At 34.6% G+C, this 24147-nt stretch overlaps 1 protein-coding gene across 9 annotated transcripts in view; it reads left to right on the plus strand.

Annotated features, from left to right (window-relative positions):
• RALGAPA1 (Ral GTPase activating protein catalytic subunit alpha 1) overlaps positions 1-24147 on the plus strand; it is a 225162-nt gene that overhangs the window by 18907 nt on the left and 182108 nt on the right. For all 9 annotated transcript variants that reach the window (XR_012919733.1, XM_012736523.3, XM_012736520.3 and 6 more), the window contains exons 2-6: positions 12412-12522; positions 13129-13178; positions 17567-17624; positions 21920-21963; positions 23417-23594. Coding sequence is in view for 8 of the 9 variants with exons in the window: in XM_012736523.3 (XP_012591977.1) it covers positions 12412-12522; positions 13129-13178; positions 17567-17624; positions 21920-21963; positions 23417-23594 (441 nt within the window). In the remaining variant the exon portion in view is untranslated. The remainder of the gene's footprint in view (positions 1-12411; positions 12523-13128; positions 13179-17566; positions 17625-21919; positions 21964-23416; positions 23595-24147) is intronic.

Genomic DNA, 24147 nt, shown 5'->3' on the forward strand with positions numbered 1-24147 from the left:
GCATGGTGGCACATGCCTGTAGTCCCAGCTACTCGGGAGGCTGAGGCAGAAGGATCGCTGAGCCCAGGAGTTTGAGGTTGCTGTGAGCTAGGCTGATGCCACGGCACTCACTCTAGCCTGGGCAACAAAGTGAGACTCTGTCTCAAAAAAAAAAAAAAAAAAAAAAAAGAATAGTTATATCAAAAAAGGATATTAATTATAAAAAGATGATTTTCTGTTTACTATAGGAGCTTATGTGACCAATGCATGAAGTGCTTATTTAGATAAAGATCAAGAAGGATGCACACTCATCTTGATAAAAACATGTAGGCTACTACTTTATCTTTTAGAATAAATTCTAAGTAGTTGACATTCTTAAGTATAAGATGTTAAACTTAAAAAGTACTGGAATAAAAATTTAGGCAAGTTTTAAAAAATACTTGAGTAGTAAAGACCACCGTTAAAACTTGTACAATAGCTAGAAACCATCAAGGAAATGATAAATTTGTGTGAAATGTTTTATATTTTTAACATTAAAATCCATACTAGTGGAGTTAAAAAACAAACAGCAAACTAAAAAACATTTACAACATGTTTAAAAGAGTTAATTTCCCTAATTAATGAACTATTACAAATTTATAGAATTTGGAAAAGATTTTAAAGTATGTTGTCAAGATATGTGAAAACGACCATAACATTGCTGATGGAATGCAAATAGAGCAGTTTGTTAAGTATCAAAATTTCAAATGTATATATGTATATCCTTTGAAATGTACATTTCTTAGTATTCTGAGGAAGTAAATGGGTAAGTGTGCAGGATCACTGAGCTATTGTTTAAAATAGTGAAAAATTTGAACTGATCAAAATATTTGGGGATTGACTTCAGAATTTAGATATATTTCTACATTTATTTATTTATTTTTTTTTTTTTGAGACAGAGTCTCACTTTGTTGCCCAGGCTAGAGTGAGTGCCGTGACGTCAGCCTAGCTCACAGCAACCTCAAACTCCTGGCTCAAGCAATCCTCCTGCCTCAGCCTCCCAAGTAGCTGGGACTACAGGCATGCGCCACCATGCCCGGCTTTTTTTTTTTCTATATGTATTAGTTGGCCAATTAATTTCTTTCTATTTATAGTAGAGACGGGGTCTCGCTCTTGCTCAGGCTGGTTTCGAACTCCTGACCTCGAGCAATCCACCCGCCTCGGCCTCCCAGAGAGCTAGGATTACAGGCGTGAGCCACCGCGCCCGGCTATTTCTACATTTAAATGTTGTGATTCTCAGGAATTGTTATTATAATAATGACTCAGTAAAGTAGGCTGACTTTTTCACATGAATACAAAGTACTTTTCAGATATGGTTGCATTTATATGGTTAATATGGTTGATATATTTCAGATATGGTTGCAGCTATCTTTGAGAAGTTTTTAGGAGCGAACATTTTTATAGAAGCAGCTGTAATATATTGGTAATAATAGTTAAATGTTTTGTTGTTGTTTTATCACTTATATATGCTAGACCCTCTACCAAGCATTTACATGTGTTACCTTACATAGTAGTAATTCCTCCCCAAGGAAACTTGAGTATTAAATATCTAGGAAGTGTGCTGGGCTACATGGAGAGAGTTCGAAGATCCTAGTTCTGATCTGAGCTATATTATTAACACTCTGATCTTCAGTTTACCTTCCTATAAAAGTAACATAATAACATCTCAAATATTGCTGAAAAACTACATGAAAAAATGAATTTGAACCTCAGAGTTTATGGAAGAATTTAAAACATTAATTGTATTTTAATTAGAACCTTAAAGGTGATAAAATTGAATCAGATGTTGTGATCTACTGAAAGTCAGGTAATAGAATTTGTTCTTAAAAAATAAACTAAGTAGAAACCCCTGAATAATCTTGATGGTGATACTATAGTGTCAGATTCTATAGTTTAGTCTCAGTCTGTAGTCTGTTAAAAATGGGTAAGTTAGAAATTATTAAAAAGATATGTTAGAAAACAAGTGAGAATTAAATGAATGAAAGGAAATAAAATTCATTGTTGGTATTTTATTTCAAATAAATCCAAGGAAGTCATTTAGCAACTATTACTCTTTCCCTCTCCACCCAAACCTAAAATAGAATAGCTATGGTAAGAGCTGTGTTTGTGTTACCAAAAATTTGTTGTCATTGTTTGAATTCTTTTAAGTTCATTGTAGCTTCAGGATTCCCAGTCATTTTCCTTTTTCTATCAATTGTTTTTGGGGCCTTCTTCTTCTTCTTCTTCTTCTTTTTTTTTTTTTTGAGACAGAGTCTTGCTTTCTTGCCCAGGCTAGAGTGAGTGCCGTGGTGTCAGCCTAGCTCACAGCAACCTCAAACTCCTGGGCTCAAGCGATCCTCCTGCCCCAGCCTCCTGAGTACCTGGGACTACAGGCACAAGCCACCATGCCCGGCTGATTTTTATATTATATATATTAGTTGGCCAATTAATTTCTTTCTATTTTTATGGTAGAGATGGGGTCTCACTCAGGCTGGTTTCGAACTCCTGACCTTGACCGATCCTCCCGCCTTGGCCTCCCAGAGTGCTAGCATTACATGTGTGAGCCACCATGCCTGCCCTAAAAATAAAATTTAATGATTATTTTCTGGGTTAATTTTTCTGGTTGAAAAATTTTTTTTTTTTTATCATTAGTGGTGGGACACTAGACAATTAATTAATGAGAGAGACAAGGTCTTGCATTGTCGCCCAGGCCAGAGTGCAGTGGCACCATCAAAGCTCACTGCAGCCTCAAACTCTTGAGCTCCTGGGATCTACCTGCCTCAGCCTCCCAAGTATGTGGGAGTACAGGTGTGTGGCACCATGCCTAGCTAAATGTTTTTGTATTTTTTGTAGAAACAGGGGTCTCGTTATTTGCTCAGGCTGGTCTTGAACTTCTTGCCTCAAGCAGTCCTACCACCTTGTCCTCCCAAAGTGCTAGGATTATAGGTGTGAGCCACCACACCCAGCCTAGACTTTATATTTGTGAAAGCCTTAAGAAAAATGTGGTCATCATTTGGTTTTGTTTGCTCTGCATTAAGTTCCTTCATAAATGTTATATGCATGTTTTAAATCAGAGGTTCTCAATTTATTTTCTTATGAAGAAGACATTCATATGTGCAACAAACTTCTGTGGGCATAGTGGGCATAAGTTTAGATATTAAAAAAATATTCTGTGGATGAATGAAGTTCCTAGAATGAATGATACCAGTAACTTTACTTTTGGAATAATGTTCCATTTCTCTCCCCTCACTTCAGAAAACATAATGAAATGAAAATGAAAGTTAATAGTCTTGAATCTATATTAAGTAGTTAGATTTTTTTTTTTATTGATACATAGCTGACATATAGTAAAGTGCATGTGTTTTGGGTGTATAATTGTATTGTGGACAGTACTATTTGGGGTTTACTTTTTTATCTATTATAACAATCTCTGCCATTTTGTTGGGAACCATTTATATTTAATATGATTATTGATAGGGCAAGAGTGTATCATGTTTTCTGTTTATCCTGTTTATTGTTTTTCTGCTTTCATTTGGATTAATCCAGTATTTTTTGTGATTCTCTATTACTTTTTCAGTTTACTACCACTACCTTTTTTGTTGTGTTATTTTAGTAGTTGCTTTAGTATTTATAGTTTACATCTTTAACTTATCACAGTCTACCTTCATCTGTGGTTATTATGAAGGACTAATGAATAATATTTGAAGTGGTTATACCACTTCTCATATATTAATAAGAACCTTATAATAGTATACTTCCATTTCTCCCCTTCTGACATGTACACTTTTGCTTTCATGCTTTTTACTTTTACATATGTTGTATACCCCAAAATGATTTATTATTTTTAATAGTCAATTATCTTTGCAAAAGTTTCAGATAGTAAGAAAAAGTTCCACATCTATGCTGTGTGTTCTTTTTCAGTGCTCTTCATTCTTTTGTTTAGATTTCTATTTCTGTTTGATATCATTTCCTTCTGCCTAAAGGACTTTATCATTTCTGGTAGTATGTGGATCTAGCAGATCATAGTACCACCTGATGAATTCTTTCAGCTTTTGTGTGTTTGAAAATGTCCTTTCTTTTGCCTTTGTTTTTGAAAATATTTTTACTGGATATAGGATTCTAGCTTGACAGTTTTTTTCTTTTAGTACTTTAAAAATATTGTTGCCATTTCTTTTGATTTGCATTCTGATGAGAAATATAATAATCGTCTTTATCTTAGGTACTCTGTATCATAGATCCCTCCCTCCCCCTGCTGCTTTTAAGATTTTCTCTTTCTTATTGATTTTGAGCAATTTGATTATAATGTTCCATGGTGAACATTTTCTTTATGTTTCTTGTTCTTGGAGTTTGTTGAGCTTTGTGCTTATGTGGGTTTGTAATTTTCATCAGGTTTGAAAAATTTGGGCCATTATTTCTCCCAATTTTTGCCCCTCCCCCTCCTCAAGAGTTTCAGTTTATTCTTATATTAGGCCACTTAAAATTGTCTCACAGTTCATTTATGTACTTTTTTCAGTTGGGGGAATTTTTTCCCTCTGTTTTTTTTTTTTTTTTTTTTTAGTGTTTGTTAAGGGGGATAGTTTCTATTGGTATGTCTTTAAGTTCATTTATATCTTTCACATCATCAGTCTGCTTTTAATTCTATCAGCGTACTTTTTGTCACAGACATTGTAGTTTTTAATCTATAGAAGTTTTATTTTGGTTTTCCATTTTTTTTATAGCTTCTATCTTCCTTAACTTTTTTGGACATATAGGGGACAGTTATAACTATTTTAGTGCCTTTGGCAACTCATTCTAACTTCTGTGTCAATTCTTATTTGAATTTGATTCATTGGTTATTCTCTTTATTATAGGTTATGTTTCTCTGCTTTTCGCATGTCTAGTAATCTTTAATTATACCAGACATTGTGAATTTTACCTTGTTGGGTGCTAGATATTTTGTATATCTATAAATTTTCTTGACTGTTCTGGGACATAGTTAGAAACAGGTTGATGTTCCTTTTGCATCTTTTTTTTTTTTTATTTTATTTTTATTTTTTATTTATTTATTTATTTTTTTTTGAGACAGAGTCTTGCTTTGTTGCCCAGGCTAGTGTGAGTGCCGTGGCGTCAGCCTAGCTCACAGCAACCTCAAACTCCTGGGCTCGAGCAATCCTTCTGTCTCAGCCTCCCGAGTAGCTGGGACTACAGGCATGAGCCACCATGCCCGGCTAATTTTTTTTTTTTAATATATATATCAGTTGGCCAATTAGTTTCTTTCTATTTATAGTAGAGACGGGGTCTCGCTCTTGCTCAGGCTGGTTTTGAACTCCTGACCTTGAGCAATCCGCCCGCCTCGGCCTCCCAGAGAGCTAGGATTACAGGCGTGAGCCACCGCGCCCGGCCGCTTTTGCATCTTTTATCATCTTTTATGATATGTTAGGTTGCTCTGAGGTAGTGTTCAGTCTAGGGCTAATAACTTCTACTGAGGTAATACCTTCCTTAGTCCTTTATCCAATGCTCCATGAATTGTGAGTTTTTCTAGTTTGCCTAGTGGGAATAGGCACTCTTCTTGGCCTGTGTGAATACCAAGGACTGTTAACCTCTGTTCTTTTCTGGCTTCTGGGTATTAGCTTTAATTATTATTTCTTTTCTTTTTTTTTTCTTTTTTTTTTGAAACAGAGTCTGGTTCTATTGTCCAGGCTAGAGTGCCATGGCATCAGCCTAGCTCACAGTAACTTCAAAGTCCTGGGCTCAAGCAGTCCTTCTGCCTCAGTTTACCAAGTAGCTGGGACTACAGGCATGCCCGGCTAATTTTATATATATTGTTGTCCAGATAACTTCTTTCTATTTTTAGTAGAGATGGGGTCTCGCTCTTGCTCAGGCTGGTTTAGAACTCCTGATCTTGAGCCATCCTCCCGCCTTGGCCTCTCAGAGTGCTAGGATTACAGGCGTGAGCCACCACTCCCAGCCTATTATTTCTTTATTTTATTTTGGACAGAGTATGGTGTGTGCTATGTTATTCTTGATACTTATCTAGTTTGTGTATCTGTTCATATTTTATAAATATCTCACTTTTGCATGAAAAGAATATTCTCTTGATAGGGAAAAGCCCCTGCCCATGGCCCTGAGGCAAAAATCCACTACTGATTGGATACGGGTGAAGTTTATGGCTGATCTTACTAATCCCACTGTTAATTGGATAATTTTGCATGCTCATAGTTGATTGGTTGTGTGTGACCCAAGAAATGTATAAGACTGGAGAGAAATAAGGAAGCGGTGCTCAGAATTTGGTGGTATGCCCCTCTGAGCCCACCGGCAAAATAAAAGCTGATTCTCCGACCCTCTGTGTGCTCCTTGGTTCTTTCCCTGATAAATCGCTGTAACACTTGCCGGAACACTGTTGGATTTAGTTTAATGTGTAAAGTACTATTTGTGTTCAAATCTCCTGTATACTTACTAGTCCTACCTCTGATAAATCTCAGAATATATATATATATATATATATATATTTATTTTTATTTTTATTTTTTTTATTTTTGAGACAAGAGTTTTGCTCTGTTGCCTGGGCTAGAGTGCCCTCTCCTCAGGGTAGCTCACAGCAACCTCAAACTCCTGGGCTCAAGTAGTCCTCTGCCTCATCCTCTGAAGTAGCTGGGACTACAGGCATGCGCCACCATGCCTGGCTAATTTCTTCTATATATTTTTAGTTGTCTAGCTAATTTCTTTCTATTTTAAGTAGAGACGGAGTCTCACTCTTGCTCAGGCTGGTCTTGAATACCTGACCTTGAACAATCCTCCTGCCTCAGCTTCCCAGAGTGCTAGGATTACAGGCGTGAGCCATCACGCCTGGCCTACCTCTGTTAGATATGAGACAGATATGTTAAACTCTACCATGCTACTTAGCGTATTTTTTCGTTTTAGAATTCTTTTGGTTTTTGCTTTTTATGTTTTGAAATTGGGCATGCAGATTTGGGATTAAAGCTTTTTGGTAAACAGAGCCTTTTGTCAAAATATATTAACCTTCTTTAATTGTAGTAATTCTTGCCTTAATGCTTACTTTGTTTCTTATTGATTAATCAACATTGGTATTTTTCATTAGGGCGTAAATGATACATTTTTATTTGTCCCTGTAATCATTTTGGGTTTAAATTTGTGTTTTAGTCAATATTTATAGCTTGATTTGTGTGTGTGTTTTAAATCCAATATAACAGCAATCTTAATTGGAGAGTTAGTCCATTAACTTTTTTGTAATTACTAGTATTTTTATATTCCTATCATTGTATACACTTTGTGCTTCTCTCTACTCATCTCTGTGAAATTGAGAAGCTTTTCTATATTCTTTTTCCTCTCTAATGGTTAGAAGTTATACATTCTGTTATTCATTTAGTGGTTACTCATAAAATTTCAATGGCATACTAATCGTAAAGTCTAGAGTTCATCAGTACTCTTACCATCCTCTTAAAATAATATATTAAGATACTCTTTGCAACACTCCTGTTTTATCTTCAATATTATTGTCTATTGTTTTACTTCCTCCTTGTTAGTAATGCTTTGCATTAGTTTTTTTTTAACAATGCTTATTTAGATTTACTCATATTTTTCCACTTTCTTTCCTCATCTTTGCTTCCTATTTTCCCTTGTGCATTTATTTCTTTTCTTTTAGAAATATCTTTTGTAGTTCTTTGATAGTTTTTGAGTGGTAAACTTTTAAGTGTTAGAAAATGCCTTTTCTTCATGTTTGCTCTTGAACAGTAGATTAGCTGAGTATAGAATTTTAGATTGACTGTTATCTCCCCTTAGTTTTTTCAAAATAAAATTGCATTGGATTTTTTTTGTTTGTTTGTTTTTGTTTTTTTTTACATCTATTGTGCTGATGAGAAGCCTGTTGTTAGTTTTGATATTGTTATGTAGGTAACCAAGATTTTATCTTTTGTTGGTTTTAATATTTCCACTCTGTTATGATGTGTCCACGTGCAGATTTGTGTTCATCCTGCTTAGGACTCAATATACTTTTTCAGTTCAAAGATTTATATATTCTGCCAATTTTAGATAATTCTCAGACATTATTTCCTTGTATATTGCTTATATTTTCTCTTTGTTCCTGGAACTATTTGGGTAGTTTGATATTCTTTTTGTATTTTCCCTCCTGTTATTTTTCTTTTACATTTTGAATAATAGTTTTAGTTCTGTCTTTCACCTTACTATTTCTCAGTTGCCTCCCTTGGTCCTTTCTTCCCTCCCTCCCCTTTCCTAACTTATCCCTTCCTCATGCATACCATCTTCTTTCTAGAGCCGTATTATACATTATTTATATTTTATCCAGCATATTTGTATAGTTTTTATAGCTTCCATGCTTCTTCCTCTTCCCTTCCTCCCATCTTTTTTCTCTTTTCTTTCTACTTTTTTCTGTCCTTTTTCTAATTATTTGTTCTTGACTTTGTATTATATTTTATGCTGCATTTCTGTATTTTTCTCTTTACCCACACCCCTTCCCATTCTTATTGCTTCATCCCCTCTTCCATATTTCCCCTTCTACCCCATTGCTTCCTTTTCTCTATCCCACTTTCTCACCATCCTCCTTTCATCCTACATCCACTCTTCCTCCATCCCACTGCCACCTTCCTATTTTCCTTTCTTTATTTCCTCTCCTCCTCTTTCTTTTTTTGAGCTTGGCATTAAACTATTTGTATTCTTTATTTTTATCCAGCATTTCTTTGTGTTTGCAGTGAGAAGATAGTTTGTGTTACAACAGTCCACCGTGTTGTTTGATTCATCCTCATTATTATTTTAAGGCACTAAGGCAATAATTTGCTATGTTTGGTACTTCATTGTTAGAAACAGGTAACTTGTGATACACCTCACAGATTAGTGCATTATGATGGGAAACAGTACTAAATGGGTTTTTTTTTTTTAATGGATGAGGAAGAATGATGATAGTATAAAATTTGTTAAATTTTCAGCTTTCCAGTTTGGGTTATGTGATAACTTTTATAGGGTAATATTAAATATCTGAACTTTCAAGTTAATAAAACTGACTTTTAACTTCTGAAATTTTTAATTACCTACGTTATAGTGCTTACATGTCTCAAAAATATGGAGTAGATAATAAATGTATTATGATCAGGTTTTTAAAGCTTATCATAAAAAGAGCCTAAAGAGACATTTGAGAAATTTTGTTTGTGGAAACTAAGTGAAGTCTAGAATTACTTTACTACTTAAATTTAGTATTCCCAAAGGTCTACAAAGCATTCCAAGGCTAAGTTGGTTTTCGTTTTTTTCTTTTTTTGAGACAGAGTCTCACTTTGTTGCCCAGGCTAGAGTGCAGTGGCGTCATCATAGCTCACTGCAAACTCGAAACTCCTGGGCTCAAGCTCTTCTCCTGCCTCAGCCTCCTGAGTAGCTGGGAATACAGGCACGCCCCACGATGCCTGGCTTATTTTTCTATTTTTAGAGATGGTGTCTCACTCTTGCTCAGGCTGGTCTTGACTCCTGGACTCAAGCAATCCTTCTACCTCAGCCTCCCAGAGTGCTAGGATAACAGAGTTAGCCACTGCGCCCAGCCTGAGTCAGTTTTTTAAAATCTGAGAGACCTCAATCTGAATTTATGGTAAAATGCTTCTTTGATTTCTTTAAGAACATACTAGTTTACAAACACTTCAGGTCACACAGAACTGTTTCCTAAAATAGGGAAAAATTTTGAAGCCTTAACCATTTTTAAAAAAGCATTGACCATGAGCTCAGCACTATGCAAAGCACTTGCCCTAGATTAAAATTTTGAAAGGTTATGAAAGAAGTTAAGGCATGCTTGCTTCTCCTAAAGAGCATCCAGTATCTGTGGAATAATATTCATACAACACAATTAGTACTCCCTCAGTAAAAGTAATGGAGACCTTTGTAGAAAGAGAAACAGAATAGGTTAAGGGGGACCTTTTTGGAAAGGGGGTGGGACTTAGTATTGAGGTTTAAACTTGATTGAATTTTTCCATAATCTCTTTATTTGTGGATTTCCTTCCTTTTCCCCTTTCCTTTCTTGTGTGTTATTGTTTTGACAAGAAAATTGTTTTCAAGTAAGTGAAACTCTGTTATTATATTTTATTTATCTTTTCTGTGTTTCTTCCTCCACTATGTCAATTTTGTAAATTGGGGATTTATTGGTGATTTATAAAAAGTATTTTATAAAAGAGTTTCTGTTTTCTAAAGAGTTCATTACAAATAGATATAGAGTAAAAAATTGGCTAATTTTGATCTAACATTTTCAGCTTTTTTTATTAGCATTAGCAAGTATGTAGTTCCTAGACTTTGTTAGCTAGCATGCCATGTGGGAAGGAAATTAAGAGAGAATATTTTGGCTCCTACTATGTTGCAAATCCTGAGTTGATTCATGTTTGCTTTTGTTTTGTTTTGAATTTTTGTTTTGCTTTATTATTGTTCTCATTTTCTCCTTTCTCCTGAGACATTGTGTTTGAAACATTAATTTCGGGAAATTTAGAGGTAATTATAGCAGCCTGTTTCATTCTAATTTATAGTTCTTTAATCTATGTGGGAAAAACAACACTTTTTCTGTTTCTTCTCAGTTGTATGTATTTTTATTTTTATATTCTATAGAATATATTTAGCTAGATTTGATGATTATTATAGGCAGGTAATAGATAATTATCTAGCGTTTCTTTCTTTCTTTCTTTCTTTCTTTCTTTCTTTCTGTCTGTCTGTCTGTCTGTCTGTCTGTCTGTCTTTCTTTTTTTTTTTTTTTTTTTTTTTTTGAGAGTCTCTGTTGCCTGTGCTAGAGTGCCTTGGCATCAGCCTCTCAAACTCCTGGGCTCAAGTGATCCTTCTGCCTCAGCCTCCTGAGTAGGTGGGACTACAGGCATGCGCCACCATGCTCAGCTCATTTTTTTCTATACATTTTTAGTTGCCCAATTAATTTGTTTCTATTTATAGTAGAGATGGGGTCTCGCTCTTGCTCAGGCTGATTTTGAACTCCTGACCTTGAGCGATCCACCACCTTGGCCTCCCAGAGTGTTAGGATTTACTGGCGTGAGCCACTGTGCCCGGCCTCAAAACTTGATAATATACAACATTTTATCTTGTTACTTTATAATTTATTATGAGCAAGTGTAAGAATCTGAGGCAGATAGCACACATAATTGAAAGATTTTATTGATTAGCCTAGTGTTCTTTTATACATTTATTACATTGAAGGCTGAATGGCATAGAAGTTAAGAGCATGTCCACCAGATCTCGGGTACTTGATGTTTAAATCCTGACTCTGCTTCTTACTAGCTCAGTTACTTAGACTCTCTGCGCCTAAGTTTCTTCATCTAAAATATGGGCAATAATGGTACTTATTTCATTGTGTTGCTATGAGGATTATAGAAATTAATTTCTGTAAAGTACTTAGAAGAATGAAGAGTATCTAGTATATAGTAAGCATTTAATTTGTGTTAGCCATTATAATTTTTTCCAGTTTTGCGGAAAGTCACACAAGTAGTAAGTGAGTGTTAGGTATAGAATCTGGAATCTGGAGTGGCATATGGGTGTTTTAATTCCAATCAAGATTAAAGCAGTGCTATTAATTAGGCCTATCGTTAGGTTATGCAATCTTTTCCCAGGTAAAAATTTCCAAGCTATGAAATGAATGCAAAAAGTAAAAATAATTTATTTTATTAATAATAAAACACATCTGAGTACATATCGCTTGCTCAGCACTGTGCTAGGTTTGGGGAATCCTGAGGTAGACACAGCTTCTATTCTAAAGAAGGTAGACTAGCCCTGGAAGAAAGGCAAAAAGACACTTGAAACATTGTTATTTCCATAAGAGAGAAATGTGAAGTATCCAAGTGAATAGAGGGGAGAGACATCTATCCATTTCCTTTTGTAGGGTGGCAGAGCAAAGGCAGTCTTGGAAAATACCAGAGATTAGATGTTACTAAAAAATTATGAATATTCATAGGGTAGGATAATACACAAGAGTTTAAAGTGCTGTCTCTATGTTGTTACTATTTTACTTTAAGTTCCTGGTTTCAGATGATTCTCCTGCCTCAGCCTCCCAAATCCCTGGGACTAAAGGCACACACCACCATGCCTAGCTAATTTTTTTATTTTTTTGTATGGGTGGGATCTTGCTTTTGCTCAGGCTGGTCTTGAACTTCTGACCTCAGACAATCCTGCTTCAGCCTCCAAATATGCTAGTATTACAGGTGTGAGCCATTGCACCTGGCTCAAGTTTTAAAATTAAAACTAAAATCTATAAAGACTAAAGTTTTGAGAACAAAGATGCAGATGTATAAATACATATTTGAAAGATTTTAACAGGATAGAATTTTAGGAGCAGTTTTTTGGCTTTGAATGAAACTTGACACTGTGACTATTTGCTAAATATGATTTAACATATATGTAAACAGTAATCACTAAAAACCCTTTCTGTTTATTTTTCAGAGAATGCAGAATCTATCGATCTTAAGCAGTTTTTTGACCAACATTTTTCACATATATACTATGTGTTCTTTGAAAATTTTGTGACTATCGAAGCTAGTCTTAAACAGAAAGGTAAGACATTAATATCTATCCTAGCTTAGGTTAATGTTTCCAATAATTGTCATAAACATTACATTGAAAAGAGGCTCTTAGACATTAGAATTTTTGGTATCATTTCATTTCTGTTTGTCAGACAGCTTTTTGATACTCCTTTGATGCTATTATCATCGGTCTAATGACATGTATTTGAAAGACAACTAATGAGTTAGCATTACTATCCTTATTATTAATACTATGTGAAAGCTGTGAAGATTTATTTTTGCCTTGTCAGGTTTATCCGTTTCCTCATCCTTCTTTGTTCTTCCCTAGAGGCATGTGTTAAATTTTAGCAGTCATTTTCATGTTTCCATTTTCAGAGCTCATTTAAAATGGTTCTTTACAATATGTCATGATTTGATTTTTAGACATAAATATGTAGAACCTAAGTTTAATTACAGTACTCATTAACAGAGAGATGCTATAATATTATCTACACAATGAATCAAATTTGCATTAAACATTTTACTAAAGAATCACTGAAAAAAACTTTAGTGCTTGAAATATATTTTAAGCTCATTAAATGATTGTTAATGAGGACAAATGATATGTTTAAAACATTTTCCTATAAAAATATTTTAGGTCACAAGTCTCAAAGGGAGGAATTGGATGCTATACTTTTTATTTTTGAGGTAAGTTCCTCTGAATCTCACGTTTTCTTTCTTTCAAAAATTATTGAAATTACAAAACACACAATGAAACAGTGTGAATCTACAAGCTTTCTGAAAACTAAATCTAATTTTTTAACCTAAAAATATGTCACACTGATTTCTGTATTTTTTGAATTACAATGTATTGTTTTTAGGTACAGATAGAATTATGTTTTTATGCATTTGATACCACAAAATTGGCATAACTGTCAATGAGTTTGCAAGCAAAGAAAATTTTAATTTGGGAGATTTATACAAATGGAGAATTTCTTTGTTTTTGTTTTGACTCCAAAGCATTCTTACCCGAGAGGGTATATTCATATATAACTGTTATATGCCTAGGGAATTTATCATTTCTGGCTTAACTGCTTTTCATTGCAAATTTATATAAAATAGTCTTAAATGTTTTAAAAATTATTTTACATTAGTTTGGATTGGGTGGGGTAAGTCTTTATGAATAAAAGTTGGAAGAAACATAGATAAAAGGTAGATGAGCAAAATTTGGTGCTGTACTAAAATTTGGGGTTTTTTCCCCATTTTTTATACTTTTTTTAAATCTCAGAATATTATGGGGGTACAAACACTTTGGTTACATATATTGCCTTTGCACCGCCCTACAAGCATGCCCAACCCCCAGACATTGCTCCCAGTACCCTTTAGGTGTGAATTTACCTATCCCCTCCTCCCTTGTCACCTGCCTGACACCCTATGATAAAATTTGTTTTTTATTTTTAGCCTATTCATAAAAATTAAGACCCTTTCACACTCCCTTTAAAACTAACCCCTTGGTTTTTTTTGGTTTTTTTTTGAGACAGAGTCTCACTCTGTTGCCCTGGCTAGAGTGCCATGGCGTCATGACGCCTAGCTCACAGCAACCTCAAACTCTTGGGCTCAAGCAATCCTACTGCCTCAGCCTCCCAAGTGGCTGGGACTACAGGCATGCGCCACCATGCCCAGCTAATTTTATATATATATATATATTTTTAGTTGTCCAGCTAATTTCTTTCTATTATTTCAGTAGAGATGGCGTCTCGCCCCTGCTCAGGCTGAACACCTGAGCTCAAAGGATCCGCCTGCCTTGGCCTTCCAGAGTGCTAGGATTACAGGCATGTGCTACCACGCCTGGCCTAATTCCTTGTTTCTTTATTCTGTCTTTCAGAGTAAACATTCATAGGAGTATTCTGTTCTTTACTGAGAATTTGGACGCCTGTAGAAAGTCAAGAGTAGAACTTGTGAATTGAAAGACATAGGAAAGAATTTGGAATCAGTTTCTAAAGATTGAGCTCTTCTGTCAGGTCTTAGTTAAAGATAATTCACTTTTTTATATTTTGAATACTTTGATGTAGTTTAGAAGAATGTGAACAACCTGATTGATATCTCCCTTAGCTGTTGATTTAGTCATAGGTAAAAAAAGAAATTTTCTTTTTGTAGAGACAGGGTCTTGCTCTGTTGTCCAGGTTAGGGTACAGTGGCATCGTCATAGCTCCTTGCAACCTCAAACTCCTGGGCTCAAGCAGTCCTCTTGTCTCCGCCTCCCAAGTAGCTGTAACAACAGGTGTGCGCTACCGCACCTGGCTAATTTTTAAATTTTTTGTAGGGACAGGGTCTTGCTATTGCCCAGGCTGGTGTCAAACTCCTGGCCTGAACCAGCCCTCCCACTTTAGCCTCCCAAAGTGCTAGGATTACAGGCGTGAGCCACTGCAGCTAGCCAGAAATTTTTTTTTTCTTTGAGTTCCAGACTGTAGTAACTGATGATGGTATCTGTTCTGCATTTAATTTTTTATAGTCATGACACCTGTGGAATTTGTTTATATTTACCTCCCCAAGTGTTTGCATGAACTGTTTAAAAGGGGAATGTTGAAACATAGATGTTTTGAGAAAGAATGAAAATATCCACAGTGAGGTAATGATTCCTGGAAAGGATTCTTTCAAATGTTCATGCTTGCCTTATATTCAGGAAACTAAGATGATTGATTAGTTAATAGAAGCCCTTTCAGGATATTCCTTCTATTAACATATAATATCTATTTTTCTATATGTAATATATACTGATCATTTTTTTACTCTTTAAATAAAAATATGTTTGTCTTTAATGGATCACTAAATTTTGTTAGAAAAAAGATGTTAGATACAGAGTTTTCATCTTTTGTAAAAACTACTTAACCTTTGTGCTAATGTTTTTCTACTTATAAAGGGATAATATATGACCTCTACCTTTAAAGACCAGTGATGAAAAAAAATCGAGAAATAATAAAGTGATTTCCTCTTTCTGGAATAAAAAGCATTGTTATATGATGTTAATAATATGGAACGGGGTTTATCTTTTTTTTCTGTGTATTTAAGGGCACATAGGCCAGGTGTGGTGGCTCACACCTGTAATCCTAGCACTCTGGGAGGCCGAGGCGGGCGGATCACTCAAGGTCAGGAGTTCGAAACCAGCCTGAGCAAGAACGAGACCCCGTCTCTACTGAAAATAAAAAATACTAAATTCATTGGCCAACTAAAAATATATATAGAAAAAATTAGCTGGACATGGTGGCACATGCCTGTAGTCCTAGCTACTTGGGAGGCTGAGGCAGAAGGATTGCTTGAGCCCAGGAGTTTAGGTTGCTGTGAGCTAGGCTGACGCCATGGCACTCTAGCCTGGGCAAGAGAGTGAGACTCTGTCTCAAAAAATAAAAGGGGGCACATATAATTTCTTTCATCTTTTATTAACCATGTAAAAAAGATATAAGGGCTAAATCTAAAGTTTAATGGTCATAATTTAGGAATGCTTTTGAATAGTTCACAACCTTGTCATTTCAACTTTTCTGTAATTTTATCTCTTTCCTTGTCAAAATGAATATAATTATATAATTGTTGACTAATTGTGGGAGACATATAGGGAAGACAAAGTTTATATTTCTCATGTGGAACCTGCATTTGTCTTTGTAGAACTTTATACTTTATATATATTGCTTTATGTGTGTATATATATATATATGTATATATATTACTTTATATATATATGTACACTTTATATATATTGCTTCATCATTCTGTTATATGGGTTGAACTAGAGAAAATCATATCCAAGGGAAGATAGAGAAGTATAAAACATGCATATCATCCTTTGATCAGAATAATATTAAGGCCGAGATTTTGCAAATAGGCATATTGAGGTTGCAATCTCTGTTCTTCCACTTTATAGCTTTCTAACCTAAGCACGCTACTTACCACATTTCCTCATTTGTTGAATGAGATTAATAAATTCTCCTTTTGGTATGATTGTAAGGATTAATGAGATACCATTATATATATGTATAAATGTCTCATTTATTCAGTGTCTAGTTTCAGCCCTTATGAGCATTCAATTAATGGTGTTGCTAAATAATAATAGTAATAAGAACAGTAGTAACAACAAATACACAAATGTCATTCACCTAGTATATGAGTATTGAGAGCATAGTTCATCAGTTAGGTAGCATTGATTTACATAATCCACACAGATGCAATAGAAAAGGAAATAAAAGGCAGAGTTTCAAATATATTATACGTAATAAGTATTTATTCCGAATTAATGGAAATCTATATATGTTAGCTTAATCATAGGGCTCCTAAATTTTTAAATTTTGTTTCATACCTGTATCCATCATAGTATCTGAGTACCTCAGGATTCACATGAATTAACTCAGTATAAATAATTGATATGATTTTCATGAAATCAAAATATTTTCCCTAGGTTTATCAAAACAGAAAGAACCACTGGAAGAAAGAGTAAATGGTACAAATATCAGTATGTGAAAGAATTTAAACTCATCATTGATATCCACAATACAGAACTTCTAGGAATTGCCAGGCATAGTGGCTTGCACTTGTAGTCCCATCTACTTGGGAGGCTGAGGCAGGAGGATTGCTTGAGCCAGGAATTCCAGGCTATGGTGTGCGATGATCATGCCTGTGAATAGCTACTGCACTCCAACCTGGGCAATATAGTAAGACCCCATCTCTAAACAGAGAGAGAAAAAGAAATTCTAGGAATAGTAAATAAACATTCTGAAATATATTAGAATTAGTATTTAATCATTAAGAAGAAATATGCTTATACTTTCTGTATTATTCTAAAAGATAAATTTTGTTATTTTCCTGTTCCAAGTCTTTGTTAGTATTGCTTGTTGTCTTTTGGGATTTTCAAATATTGATCAACATGCCAGTGCTGAAATAATGTCAGTACTATCATAAAAGCTCAAAGACTATTTTGTATTTACAATACTATCTTTTACATAGAAACTCTTAAGGACTTGCTAAGCCCTTTAATATGTCACTTATTTCACAGGATGTGAGCTCATTACTTGATTTTCAATCTTTTCTATGTTTATATTGATCTTTAGAAAATTTTACAACTTCTTCCAGAAAGAATTCATCAGCGATGGCAGTTTCATAGTATTGGTAAGTAATTTAAATATATAATATATATATTTCATGTTTGAGACAAATGATAATATATGAAAATGTTGTTTAATTGGTTGGTTGTTCTTTGAAACGAATTCATACATAGTATGTGCGTTAGTGAAAACTAAAGAATACAGGGACAGATGACTGAAAAAATAAGAAAAAAATATAGATGAAGGATTTCTAGTCAAAATTGCATAGTAAGTTTTTTTGATCTCCGAATACATTAGCAGTTATGATCAAACTATAAAACAAAAATAATAAAGCAGGCTCAGTATCAAGATAAGTATCTGTGTGAATCAGAAATGGAAGAGAAATACAAAGTACCAAGTAGAACAGGAAACTATGGGCTCCAGATTTGGAATCAAGCAGTATGAACTGGCAGTTTGCTCCATGCACAGAAAAGGCAAGGGATGGTGCTAGAGTTAAGCTTACTGCATCAAGTGCCAAAATAGGGCTTCCAGGCTCATAAAATGAAGCTGAAGAAAACAAAACAATAAATAAAACCTTGTTGCAGTTTACTGTCAGAGACGAAGTAAGCAGGAGGTCACAGATCTGTTATCAGGAAGTAAGCCAAAATGCTTGCTGGCTTGGAATCTGGTTCTTCAACAATCACAGTATCGCCCACAAAGCTCTTAGTCTCTCATTATAAAGCTTATTTTTCCCCCTTCAGATTAAAAAAGAGTCTGCAGGGAGGCAGTTGTTGGCTTTGGTTCAGTGTTTCAATGATGATAGGGTTAATTGATAGTTATTCTCATGTGCCTTCTCTCGTGGGGAATATACAACCACCAGGTCTACATTGTTGAATGTTATCTACACCTTACATTCATTTGTAAAATTGTGTTTGTTTCTCTTAAAAGAGAGTAATAAATTTATTTAGGATCTACATTGCTTAATCAGTTCTGGCAAATAAAATCTTCTCTGGGGCTTTGAAACTATAGGCTATTCCAGTTAGCAGTTCCAGTAACAGAAGTAATTCTGGACAGGTAGGAGAGACACTGATGCAACGACTAAAAAAGACAAAATCCTAAATAACAAAGCCTTTTAAATGTTTTGAGTGAGTTTGAAGCTAAAAATGATGTATCCTTATGTATAAAGAAATCTTAAAACACAACATAGCCAGAAGACAAGTCAATTTTTAAAATAGGCAAAAAGATTTGAATAGACATTATATCAGAGAAGACATATGAATTAGTAATAAGCACATGATAATAGTGTTGAACAGAATAGTGAAATCGTATTTTGTATTTCATAATCATAAAAATGTCCTTGTCTATGAAGAAGCTTTTTTTTTTGAGACATCCGATCTTCAAAGATTTATTCTATCTCCTGAGGAATATAGCCGAAGGACCTCCAAAGGACCTTTAGGCTGCTTACTTGTTTTGATTAACAATATTCTAAAAAACTATCTGTCACTTGAGAAAATACATAAATGCATAAGTGGTCATTTTCCATTTGTTACTCAGAAAAATCCTACAACTCTTTCATATTGTATATAAAAGAAAATAAATCAATGACTCTAGTTGATTTTTTAAAAATAGCTTTATTGAGGTATAATTTACATAGATAAAATTTATACATTTAAGTAAACAATTATTTTTAATACAAGTTGAGTATCCCATATCTTAAACACATGGTACCAGAACTGTTTCAGAATTTGAATTTTTTCAGATTTTGCAATATTGGCATAGTACATAATGAGATATCTTAGGGATGGGATCCAAGTGTAAACACAATTCATCTATGTTTCATATACACCTTATACACATAACCTAAAGGTAATTTTATATAACATTTTTAATAATCTTGTGCATGAAACAAAGTTTGTATACATTGGACCATCGGAAAGATGTCACTGTCTCAGCCACCCATATGGACAGTCTGTGTGGTTGTTTGACATTACAAAACAGCATCATTTGCATCACATACAAAACAACGAGTAATGCATGTAGGTCTTGACCCCGTGTAGGGCATTGTGGAGAACCTGCTGTTGGCATGTCTGGCCTGCAAAGCCATTTTCTTACCCTTTGTGGGCATGCTTGTGCAAGGGAATCTGAGCATGCACAGAAAATATGTATTGCAATTGAAGGGGGCTGTGAGGGTCTTTTTTCCTGTGGGGGTGCTCAATAAACTGTTGTGTGTCTGTGTTTTGACTGTGACACATTACGTAAGGTCAGGTATGGCATTTTCTACTTGTTTTGACATACTGGCTCAAAAAGTTTTGGGTTTTAGATTTTCAGATTGGGGGTGCTGCTCCACCTATAAATATATAAAAGTCACTACAATCTGGTTTTAGAACAGTCTCATCACTTGTCCGAAGTACTCCTGATGGATTTCAGGACCTAAATGTGAAAAGCAACACTTTAAAACTTTTTAAAGAGAATATTTGGTTCTTTATAACTTAAATGTAGGGGAGGATTTCTTTAGACACAGAAAGTACATAAGAAATAAAAACATTAGCAAATTGACTACATTAAAATTTAAAACTTGTGTACATCAGAAAATACTACCCCACCTCCTTTGATAAAAACATGACTGAGTTGTTTGGGAGAATATATTTACAATTCATAGAACTGACATAGAATTAGTAGGCAGCACACAGAAGGAACTCCTCATATTTTAAAAAAAGAAAACCCAATTGAAAAATGTACAAAGGACATGACGTGCAAATTGTAAATGCTTGAATTGGTCACGAAAAGATGTTCAATGTCACTAGAAAGCACCAAATGAAAACATTAATATATTTAACACTTATCAGATTATCAAATATTAGAGCATCTGTCAGTGTTGCATGCTGCTAACAATGGGGTACCAGAGCATTCCCACACACTATGTTAGTATTACTATTAATTATCACAACTACTTTGGAGAGAATTTTCCAATAATTGGTAAAGTTGAAAATGAGTAATTTTATTCCTATTTATATACCTCGGGGAAATTCACATGTGTACAGAGAATCATGAAAAACACATTTTTTTTTTTTTAGAGATAGGGTCTCTTTCTGTCATTCAGGCTGGAGTACAGTGGCACAATCATAGCTCATTATAACCTCCAACTCCTGGGCTCAAGTGATTCTCCTGCCTCAGCCTCCTGAGTAGCTACAGGCACAAGTCACCATGCACAGCTAATTTTTTTATTTTTTGTAGAGACGGGATCTTGCTGTGTTGCCCAGGCTGGTCTTGAACTCCTGGCCTCAAGCGATCCTCCTGCCTTAGCCACCCAATGTACTGGGATTACTGGTGTGAGCCACCACACCTGGCCATAAACAAGAACATTTATAATGATATTTTTGGTAATTGTAAGAATTTGAAAACTAAATGCCCTAATATAAAGAAGATAAATAAATTGTGGTAGATTCATACTATAGAATAGTATACAGCAGTTAAAATGAATTAACTAGAGCTACATAAATCAGTATTGATAAATTTCTGAAACTAAAGTTAGATGTGAAAACTTATAAATGACTTGTTCTGTATGATAATATTTATATTTATGGATTTATAAATGAGTAGTAATAATATAAAACCATTTTTGGAAATGATTAATACCAAAATCAAGATACTGGTTTCCTTTGGGGAAGAAAGGAATAATATAATTTGGGCTGCAGTGATACCTGTAAGTAAAACATTAGAGATAATATAAATAAATAAAATTTAAAGTTTGTAACAAACTTGGAACTGTGTATAGATTTCTTCAAACTAGATTTTGGGTGTCTAGATATTTGTTGATGTTATTTTCATTATTTTATTGTTGGTTTGAAATATTTCATAATTTAAGAGAAAAAAGTAATATTAAAGACTTTTTTGAAATTTTAAAAAGAAAATTGGTATAATGGAAACATTTTTTAGGAAATAGAGTTATGGATGTTCATGTGGTCTACTGAATGAAATTTTCTTAAGTGGATTTCTTAGTTATAAAGTATTTAATTATATTCTTAGTCTAAATAAGAGATATATAATAAGTTCTGTACTAAACTTTAGGCCTATGTATTGTCAACAAATCATGTTTAATTATAATGAACCCTGTGTTGAAAAGGTGATATATATACACACACACACACACACTCTCTCCCTCTCCCTCTCCCTCTCCCTCTCCCCCCTCCCCCTCCCCCCCTTTCTCTCTCTCTCTCTCTCTCTCTCTCCCTCCCCCCCCCTCTGAAGGATATCAAGGTCATCAAGAATAATTTGGAGGTTGCCAAGGAATTGCTTAAAAGTGTTTTTAAGTCTGACCCAGAACTCTGACATTTAGAAATAGATAATATGTGAATATTTAAAATCTTGTTTTCTTTTCAGGATTGATTTTAAAGAAACTACTCCATACAGGAAACTCATTAAAGGTATAATATATTTATTTTCTATGACTTTTAAAAAACTGATTAAAACATACCTGCCACCTGTCCTGCTTTTCCTGCCTTAACTTTTCCTGAAGATTGTTGAATTGTCTTTACTTATTCGAAGTGAATTTACTTAAAATATAGCAACAATTTCTTTGAGAATACATATACTAGGTTGACTAGGCCATTGAAAAATTATTGGATTTTGCTACTGCACTGACTGATTCACCAGAAATCTTTCCTCTTTGTGTTCCCCAGAAGAAAAACATTAGCCATTCAACAAATTATTTTTCATTTTACGATAGCCATTCTTAGACATAGAGGAAAGTAGGGGATATATATAAAAATACTGTTTTTGTTTCTTTTTCATTATCTGATTGTGCTGTGGTAAGAGAAGCTGCCCACTCCAAAAACATCTTGCTGTATGTAGGTTAGGTGTAAAATCACATATTATAGGTACTTTTGGCATCGAGGCCTTCCTATATTTTTTTCCTGTTAATCTGGCTAAAACCCATGAAAGTGGCAGCAATTACATAGCTTTGACAGCAACTGTTATCAAAGCTATAGTGTAATTTTCATTTTGAAGCTTAGAAGCAAATAAAAAGCAAATGAGATCATTTCAGAGAGCTTTAAAATTCTTAAGTAAATATTGTAAGGCTGGGGCATGGTGTCTCACACCTGTAATCCTAGCACTCCTGAAGACTGAGGCGTGAGGATTGCTTGAGTTCAATAATCCTGACCAAGAGCAAGGCACCATCTCTACTAAAAACAGAAAAATTGGCCAGGCATCCTGGAGTAGGCCTATAGTCCCAGCTAATTGGGAGGCTGAGGCAGGAGGATTGCCTGAGCCCAGGAATTTGAGCTTATACTGAACTATGATGACACCATTGTACTCTACCCTGGGCAACAGCGCGAGACTCTATCTCAAAAATAAACAATAATAGTATTAATAACTTTTAATAATTTAGTAATTTTCACTTAATTTTAATATTTTCAGAACTTTTTAGGGACAGAAACATTGAGTTAGTGGTGTGCCAGGATCCTCATAACCATTCTTCTTTTTACCAAACTTGTCATGATCACCAATAGTCATTGTCCTCTCTCTTTTTTGCTTTTTGGATTAGATTGGTGATATGGAGGGAGGGAGGTAGACAAGAAAATGGTTTTCTGATTTTTCACAAATAATTTCCATAGAATAAAAATTACCTGATGTCTTTAAATAGAGACAAAGTTCATTCTTGCTAAAAATCCAGTAATTCATATTTCCAAATAATGAGAGTTCAGTAGATGATATGGGTATAATAATATCTATTTTTCTCCTCCTTCCTCTCCTTTCCCCCCTCCTCCTTTTCCTCCCTCTCTCTCGAAGGTATCATTCTGTAATCATTGGAATACTTTGTTTTTAAAAGAAAATATTTCCATTATGAATATAAATACTATCTGTATTTTATTTTAGATTAGGCGAGAAGGTGTTCGTCTTTTCTTATTATGGTTGCAAGCTCTTCAGAATAACTGTAGCAAAGAACAACTCTGGATGTTTTCATGCTTAATCCCTGGATTTTCAGCGCCACAGTCTGAGCATGGACCTCGGACTCTAGATAATCTCATTAATCCACCACTCAACCTTCAAGAAAGTAAGATTCATGGGATTTTAGCGATCAGTATTTTTAAATTTTCTGTATAGTCTGTTAATGTGTTTTTAAAAATATCTATACATTTATTAACTGGATTATCCAAGGCAATATTTTCAAATGTAGGGTTTTTTATTATTCAGGTAAAGTGGGGCCAGCAGATAAAGAGAGCTTTTGAAAAGATAAATCTGTTAACTCAGGGTTCCCAAAAGGAAGGGGTTATGGGGCAAGCACCAGACTTGATTAGAGGCAGAGGGAACAGGACGAAACATAGGCAGGAGCGTTTATTATGGTTTATGTGGAAAGAAACAGGCAAGCCAGGGTAAGTAAGTTTAGGGTTAGCTAGTTTTGAATAATTTCAATTTGAATAATTTCACTAGGCTCTGGGGCATAAAAGTTGTACCTCGTTGTCTAGTACTTGGGTTTAGGGTAATTAGGACAGAGGAGTAGTGGCCCTGTGTGAGTGTAGGAGAGTTGGAAGGGGTTTGGGCTCTGGATTGGTTGATTTGAATATGAAAAGCATGCTCACTGGCTAGTTATTTACCATCTCTAGGAA

Source organism: Microcebus murinus, chromosome 6, assembly GCF_040939455.1.
Source record: "Microcebus murinus isolate Inina chromosome 6, M.murinus_Inina_mat1.0, whole genome shotgun sequence".
Taxonomy (NCBI): domain Eukaryota; kingdom Metazoa; phylum Chordata; class Mammalia; order Primates; family Cheirogaleidae; genus Microcebus; species Microcebus murinus.